The sequence below is a fragment of the Dama dama genome, chromosome 4, assembly GCF_033118175.1.
Source record: "Dama dama isolate Ldn47 chromosome 4, ASM3311817v1, whole genome shotgun sequence".
NCBI classification, from domain to species: domain Eukaryota; kingdom Metazoa; phylum Chordata; class Mammalia; order Artiodactyla; family Cervidae; genus Dama; species Dama dama.
The window spans coordinates 53,893,948-53,902,548 of record NC_083684.1 but is presented as its reverse complement, the minus strand read 5'-3'; the positions used below and the strand labels follow the sequence as shown (position 1 = coordinate 53,902,548).

The 8,601-nt window shown below is 48.9% G+C and overlaps 1 protein-coding gene across 1 annotated transcript; it reads right to left on the bottom strand.

Moving 5' to 3' along the window:
• Window positions 1-404: 404 nt before the first annotated feature.
• SELENOV (selenoprotein V) lies at window positions 405-5,167 on the bottom strand. The gene is made up of 6 exons (XM_061135544.1): window positions 4,299-5,167; window positions 2,809-2,833; window positions 2,624-2,677; window positions 2,437-2,511; window positions 2,242-2,341; window positions 405-541 (listed from the first exon to the last, which is right to left on the bottom strand). The coding sequence occupies exons 1-5, from the start codon at window positions 5,165-5,167 to the stop codon at window positions 2,252-2,254; spliced, it is 1,113 nt and encodes a 370-aa protein (XP_060991527.1). The 3' UTR covers window positions 405-541; window positions 2,242-2,251.
• Between the last annotated feature and the right edge of the window lie 3,434 nt (window positions 5,168-8,601).

Here is an 8,601-nt window from a genome sequence, read left to right as displayed (position 1 = left end):
ATGTCTGCTGAATGCACAAATGGTCTTCTCCCAGGTAGTTGAGACCCCTCTCAGCACTGACATTCTAAGATCTGTGGGTTTTGAAAGTGAACACTGACATGTATTGAAGTTTGGAATGTCTTTTGAGGCTTGCCACCATTCCTATTTCTGACTCAGCCCCTACAAATGCCAATGAAATGGGAGGTTTTCAAATTCCAAACCAGGCCATGGGAAACAAAGATCCCACAAAAGAAATAAATTGACTTTGACAGTGTGAGAACGTTGAGGCTACACCAGGTGGGGAGCAATAGGAGTTAGCCTTCTGTTCCAAACTGGCCTCCCCGTCCCCGCCCACCCGGTCCAGGAGATGCTGGGAGCATGGTAGCAGGCAACTTCCCCAGACGTCAGAAGTGAGTGTGGTGACAGTAGCAATCAGACGAGAACACGGGCAGGCAGACTCTGTATTTCCCTCTTCACCTCTCCCTGACCTTGTCCCAGCCACCATCAGAAAAGGACCTGACTTGACATCATTTCAGCCCTTCTCACCATCCTGCTGAGGCTCCTGAAATGGGGAAACAAGAAAGAAAAAAAATTAATAATAATGACAACAGCAACTCTAAAAAAATAAATAATAGCACTTGTAGGGCTTACTATGTTCAGGCACCTTTCTAAGATTTTCCATTTCCAGGGCTTATAATGCCTGCCAGAGTCTCCTTGACATTTTTTAAACAAACCAGACACACTCAGACCACAGGGCCCTTGCACTTTCTGTCCCTTCTGCCCAGAATACTTTCCCCTAGATATCCCACATGCTTCAGTCCCTTACATCCTTCAAGTGTTTAAATATCACTTTCCCAATGAGATTGTCTCTGACCACTCAACTTAAGTTGCAAAAAGTCCCCAGCAGCCTCCAAAGCCTTTTCCCTACTTTATTTTTCTTATCACTTATCTCCTAAAGTGCCTTCTAGGGACTTCACTAGAAGCACAGGTTTGATCCCTGGTAGAGAAAGTAAGAGAGGAGGGCATGGCAACCCACTCCAGTATTCTTGCCTGGAGAATCCCCATAGACAGAGGAGCCTGGGGGGCTATAGTCCATGGGGTTGCAAAGAGTCAGACACGACTGAGCGACTCAGCACAGCATGGAGGAACTGAGATTGGACATGCTGAACGGTGCGGCCAAAAAAAGAAATAAAAGGTAATGAAAGGCCTTCTCTTCTCCTAGGGTCTTGTTCACTGTCTTCCATTAACTGTCAGCTCCACTAGGCCAAGGGCTTGTGTCTATTTGGTTCACCACTGCATCATCCCCAGGACCTAGAACCATACCTCGTAGGTACTTAGGAAATACTTGACTAAAATGAAACCCAGTGAGGTTAAAGACATGTGACTCAAGACGGGCCAATGATAGCAGGGTAGTGACATTCCCTGGGCTCTGAGTGATTCATTCAGAGATGGACATGTAACTTGATCCATGCCGATGGGAATCTTTGCCGGGATTATGGTATACTTATGACGAGTATATCAAAACTCAACAACTTGTGTGCTTTAAACATGTACTGGTTCTTATGCATCACTTACACTTCAATAAAGTTGGAAACAATTGTAAAGTAGATACACAATAGACAAAGTATTAAATCAGTAGCAGCTTACAAATATCTACCAAGTGAGTGGTTTTAAAAATCCAGTATTGGTGGAAAACAAATGGTTGTGTCTATGCTTTAAAACATTAAGACAACATTAGCAATAGGACTTTCTGCAATTGTTGATTCCATGTTCTGTATCTGCACTGTCCAAAACAGCTGCCACATGTGGCTGTGAACATTTGAAATGTGGCTAGTGGGACTAATAACTGAATTTTTAATGTATTAATTTAATTAACTCCATTAAGGTGAAAAGTCACATGCTGTTATTGTCACATACTGCCACAGCACAGCTTTACAACTAAAAGTTTTAAAAAAAAAGTTATTTGAAAAAAAAAACTGTATAGTTGATATATGCTGAGCATACTCTGACATACGCTGAGCCGTGCACCCTTTATTACCTTATAAGATGCATTTTATGGAATTAACAACCCCATTTTACTGATGAGGAAACTGAGGCTCAGAAAAGGATATAGATAACTTAACCTGATTTTAACAGTGAGGACTGGTTGAGCTAGGATTGGGGCTAAGGTGTCTCTGACTCCAAGACAGGGCCCTGCCTTCTGCCTGCCCACCCACCCATAGTCCATCTTCCACCCCTCCCACCTCACTGCCCTCACCTCACCTCCAGCCCACTAGTTGCCTGCTACCCTTTTCTTGAACTCCTCATTGAGCAGGTTCACAATTGTCTGTAGCTTGGCCTCATCCACAAAGCCATCTCCATTCTGGGCACAGAAGGGAAAGAGCACAGACATGTAGGTCTCTCACCCCCTGGGAGCTCCAGCCTCCCTCCCTGTCCAGGAACCTTGCTCAGAGTCACCTTCTTTGAATGTACCAGTTTCCCATCCACAAACACTTCAAACTCCCCTGTAGCCTGGGCAGATATTTCCTCCTCCTGGGGAGGGAATGTTGGAGGTTAGTGGAGGCAAAGAACTCCCCTCCAAGTCCCTTGGGGGGTCTTGGAGCCCTGATTGCCCCCCACTCTCCCAAGCTACCAGCACACTCACGAAGATTAGAGAGTTTGGAAATTGCTGCTCCAGACTCTTTCTCAGTAGGATGTACTGTGGGGAGGAGACAGGATTATGTGGTTATGGTATCACAGGGTCATAGGTCTTGAGGGGAGGGAAAACAGGAACCCCTTCCAGACATCGTGGCCCAAACTCCCCCCACCTCCAAAGCCAAAACTACTTACCCGCAGGCTGTAGCTTCAGAGGCCACTGGAGGCCGAGGGCAGAGAGGAGGGAGGCAGAGAGAGGTGGAAGGAAGATACATCATTAGAATCTCCTGAAGTCCAGAGAGACACTATGAAGAGCTAAGTCAGATCTTGTCCTTCCCCTGCTCAGAAGCATCTGAACACAAAAAGAACACAGTCCTCCCCATGGTCCACAAGCCCCAACAGGATCCATCCCCATCACCTCTCTGCTTCATCTCTTCCCTCTGTCCCTCTGGCTCCAGCCACAGGGACCTCCTAGCCCTTCTTCCAACACTCCAGGCATGCCTTGCCTCAGGATCTTTGTACTGGCTGTTGTCTCTGCAGAATACTCTTTCCCTGGTAGCTCAAAGGCTCCTTCTCACCCCTCTTTCAGATCTTTGGTCAAGTATTGCCTCCTTGAGGATACTCCAGCTAACCTGTGACACACCCCCCCCCCCAAGATGCCTTTTGTCCATAACGCTGGTCACCTTCTAAGATACTAGATAACTTGCCGTGTGCTGTGTTTATTGCCCATTCCTGCCCCTCCACATCAGAATGTCAGTGCCACGGGCATCTTTGTCTTATTCACTGCTGTGTCTCTGATGCTGAGAATAGGGTCAGCACATGGCAGGTGCTGAATAAATGGTTGTTCAGTGAATAAAATAATGAATGAATCCATGGAGTCAGAGAAAGAGAAAGAAGATGGGGAATTCCTTGGTGGTCCAGTGGTTAAAATTTCACACTTCCACTGACGGGTGCGCGGGTTTGATCTTTGATCCTTGGTCAGGGAAGCTTTGCATGAAGCACAGGTTTGACCAAAAAAAGAAGAAGGAGGAGGAGGAGATGGGCAGAGAAAAAGAGGTGGGGGAGAGGGGGGAAGAGAGATAGAAGGAGAAAGAGCTACACATCACAAGGGGAAAGGAAAAGAGACAGTGAGTTGGAGAGAGAGCTAGAGAAAGACCATCACATGGTGGGGGGGGCAGGGCTGGGGGGGACTGGAGGGGAAGACAAAGCCTCACCCCGGGCCACATTCAGTCCTGGGTCTCAAGGAAGTCAAGGAAGGTCACTGCTGTTTACTCTTGTCATTGACACAAAGATTCTGCTCTGGGATCACAAATGTGGACCCCTCTGGCCTTTGTATTGGATGTTCCCCCTTTCCCTTGCTACCCGGGTCCCCCTAGTTCTATCTGACCCTCCCCACCCCACTTGGTAGCCTCATCACTGAGAAGTTGCAGCCTAAGACCCACCTCCCAAGAAAGGCTGCTTCTAAGCCCTCAGCCTCTGAAGTTCTCCCATTCCTCCTCTTCCCTTTTCCTGCCCCCATCTCCTGCCCCGACCCCAGTAAAACATGGCTTGGCTCAGCCCTCTATCTCCTGAAGGCCTGGCCTGCAGCAGCAGGAGAGTGAATGAATGAACCCAGAGCTCTCCCGTCCCGAAGAGAATAGCAGGCCCAGAGGCAGAAGCAGGTGTGGGCAGGGACAGCTCCTTACCAGTAGACCACTCGAATCATGATCTTGTTTTCCGCTTTGAGGCTCCCACTGATGGAGGCTAATGCAGGAACCGGTAAGACGGCCTGGATGGCCCCTAGGATGGGCGTCCCTGGGACATGTCCAGAAGAAGCTATCAACTTGGTGGCCGATGGGTCTGTCCTCAGAGGGGACCCGCGGGATGGGGACCGTAAGTCGGTGGCCAGTGGAGTAAGAGCAGGAAGGGGCTCTTGGATGGGAGGAAATCCATTGGCGGCTGATGAAACCTGCTTCACCCTCGGGGTTGGCTCAAGGTTCTTGGCAGGTGACACAGTGAGCGTGGGTTCAAGTTCCAGGGGTGGGCCCGAAGGCAGAGCCGAGTCGGGGAGGGATTCCAAGGCAGAGATCAGGACCCGAGATGGGATCAGGGTTGGGATCGGGTCCGGAGTTGGGATCTGGACCGGAGTCGGAAACCGCATCAGTGTTGGGGTCCCGATCGGTGTCGGGGGCCGGACAGGAGTCGGGGGCCGGACAGGAGTCGGGGGCCGGACGGGAGTCGGGGGCCGGAGCGGAGTCGAGGGCGGGACAGGAGTTGGGGTCCGGGCCGGAGTTGGGGTCCGGACCGGAGTTGAGGGCGGGATCGGAGTTGGGGTCCGGACCGGAGTTGAGGGCGGGACCGGAGTTGGGGTCCGGGCCGGAGTTGGGGTCCGGATGGGGGTCAGGGTCCGGATGAGAGCCGGCGTCCGGACCAGAGTCGTGATCCGGGTCGGGCCCGAGTTCGGGCCCGGAGTGGGAGTCCGAACCTGGATGGAGGTCTTGCGCAGGGTCGAACCCCGGACCGGAGTCGAGGCCCGGACCGGGGTAGGGGCTGGGGTCCGCGGCTGGTTGTTCATGGGGTCTCGGGGCGCACCCCCGGTAGCCGGGGTGGGGATCCCACCCGACCCTCCTGCCTTGGGGCGGGAAGAGCCTCATCCACACGGGATTCTAGCAACCACAATGGGGCGCTGTTGCGCGGGGTTCCATTGGGCGCGCGGATTCTACCGCCCTGAGCCGGGGAGGCGGCAGGGATCTCTGGATCTCACCTGGTAACTCCCATCCCCTGAATCCCTACCTCCAGTTACCAACGTCCTTAATGTTCAGGCATTCACTACATGTTTATCGAAAGCCTGCAATGTGCGCCCTCCTGAGCTGGGCGACTCTTCGGACACAGCAGTCAGGAAAGACCGGGTCCGGAGATCAGGCTCCCTGTCCAGTAGGGGAGATGTGCGTGTGGCCGACTCTGCGATCCTAGGGACTGTAGGCCGCCAGGCTCCTCTATCCATGGGATTCTCCAGGCAAGAATACTGGAGTGGGCTGCCATTTCCTCTTCCAGGGGTTCTTCCTGACCCAGGAATGGAGCCTGTGTCTCTTGGACTGGCAGGCGGATTCTTTACCAGGGAGCCACCTGCAAAGCCCAGGGGAGACACACCCCTTACCAAACAATGACATTTCCAGTGAGGTCAGAGTGAGGGTGGAGGAGGCAGAGGCAGAGGAGTTAGAGATATAGTGAGGAAACATGGGGACTTGGGGGACCCCAGCAGAGGTGCTAGAGTAAGTCTGAGGCAATCAGAGAAGGCTTCCTAGAAGAGGTGACCTGGAGAAGAACAACAACAGATCTCACACTCACATAGCACTAAATGCTATACACATGCCCATAGCTGGGACGTGGCAGAACCAGGATTCAAACCACAGCTCTGACTCCAGGGTCCGGACACAGAACCCTGGGTACAGGGCTCTTATCACACTGTGAGCTCCTCCATGGTGGGAACTTGTCTGACTCACTGCTGAATCCCCAGCTCCTACAACAAGGCCTGGCATACAGTAGGCACTCAATAAATCTGTCTTTTTATTTTGAAACAGTTTTTTTTAATATAATTTTATTTATTTTTTGACTGTGCTGGGTCTTCGTTGTTGCTCAGGCTTTCCTCTAGTTGCAGTGAACGGAGACTACTCTCTAGTTGAGGTGCTCAGGCTTCTCACTGCAATGACTTCTCTTGTTAAGGAGTACGGGCTCTAGGATGTGCAGAGGCTTCAGGAATTGCAGTTCCCAGGCTCTAGTGCATGGGCTCAGAAGTTGTGGCACACGGGCTTACTTGCTCCATGGCATGTAGGATCTTCCCAGACCAGGGATCGAACCCATGCCTCCTGCATTGGCAAATGGCAGGTTCTTTACCACTGAGCCACCAGGGAAGCCCCTGCAACAGCTGTAACACTTACCAGAAATTGGGAAAATAGTACAGAGAATCCCAGTGTCACTTTCACTCAACTTTCCTCAATAACAACATCTTAAGTAACCACAGTAAGTTATCAAAACCAACTAGTCCAATACTATTAGGTCAGGTACAGACCTTATTCAGATTCATGGAAGAGTTTCAAGCAGAAGCCTACTGTGCTTCTCAACCTCTGAGAGTCCTTCCTGGGGTAAATTTTGGGCCTGGGTTCCCAAAACCAGGAGGATCAAGAAAGACTGAACTTTCTGTGTGATGCTGGGTAAGCCTCTACCACATCTTTGGGCTTCAGTTTGCCCCTCTGTGAAATGAACTTGAAACAGGCTTTCCTCTTTTAGCATAATACTGAGAACTAACATTTACTGAGCAGCTATCATATGCCAGCCTCTGTTATAAAATGCTTGTAGTTATTAACTCACTACTCACAACCTTCTGAAGCAGATTCTATTACTAGTCTCATTTTACAGAAGAGAGAGGTAAAGTGACTTGTTTGAATAAGTGGCAGAACCAAGAGCTGAACCAAAGCAGTCGGATTTCTGTGTGTTTGTAAGCTTTGGGGTTTTGTTTGTTTGTTTTGACTGCATCGGATCTTAGTTTCGGCATGCTGGATCTTTCCTTGTGGCCCATGAACTCTAGTTGTGGCACACAGGCTCAGTAAGCTTGCGGTATACAGGCTTTAGTTGCCCTGAGGCATATGGGATCTTAGTTCCCACTAGGGATTGAACTCCTGTATTGCAAGGCAGATTCTTAACCACTGGACCACCAGGGAAATCCCTGGCTAGGTGAGGTTGTGGGGAACTGTCTTTGTTTTTGTTTGTGGAGTGGTCATCTAGGTTACTTTATTTACTATTGCCATTGTGCTAAATGCAGTAAGTGTGCACCTGAAAGATTTAAAGCTTTGCCAAAAGAGAGAAAAAAGACCAGATTCTCCTTGGTGTGGAATACCTTACCCCTTAGTCCTCTGGGGTTCTCCCTCCTTTCACCTTTAAAGTGAAGGATTTGGACCGGAATAACTTTATCTTCCCTGCAAGCACTGATCATCCAAGATGGTCTTCCCTGCCCCAGAAGCTGCTAGCTTAGGCTAAGCCTACAGCAGCCTGTGAGGCAAAGCCACGGAACAAAGCCTGTGTTTTAAAGGGCCTGCTGACTTGGGTATGGGACTCTTCCCATATGGTGGTGAATCAGAACTCTGGCCATCACTCTTTGATAATCCAGCCAGCACTGTTCCTGTGATGACTCAGAGATATGTACAGTGATGGTACCAAGATTCTGAGACAGGTAAGCATCCTTAACACAAGGAACTACATCAAAGAGAGAGCCCGTGGGATTCAGCTGCCCGCTTTCAGATTTTACGCAGTCGATCAAAAACACATGATGAGGGTAATCTTTCCATCTTTGCTTTTAAACTGAGTTCTTATTGTAGTGGTTTTTGCCATACATTTTAAAAAAAGAAAAAAGTTTAAAAAGAAATAAACTGAATTCTGCACTCTGGGCAGATGGCATAATTTGTTCAAGGCAGCAAAGACTTGGGCTCTGAATAGCAACTTGTCTTGAAGGAATAATGGCGCTGGTGTTAATGTCTGCCTTTAATCTCAATTTAAATAGTATTTGATGATAGGCTTTTGCTTCCATGTCCATATTCCCCCCTTTTTTTCCTTTAATTTTTACTTTTTGGCTGTTCCATGAGGAATGTGGGGTTCGAGCTCCCCACCAGGAATCAAACCTGAGCCTCACTTGTTGGATGCGTGGAGTCCTAAACACTGGATCACCAGGGAAGTCCCTCAATGTCCATATTCCTTAATGGTACAGATAATCCTCATGACACAGAAATTCAATATGGTGAAACGTGAAAGAGGAGTTTGTACATATAGGTATGTATTCAACATGATATCTATCAACTAAATTAAAAAAAAGAATATATAAATTAAAAGAATACATAAATTAAAATAATTTATAATAAATTAAATCAACTATACTTCAATAAAAAAATTTTTATTAAAGAATATGTGGATCCCTTGGCTGATGTCCTTCATAGAAGGACTCCTTCATTTGTTGTTACT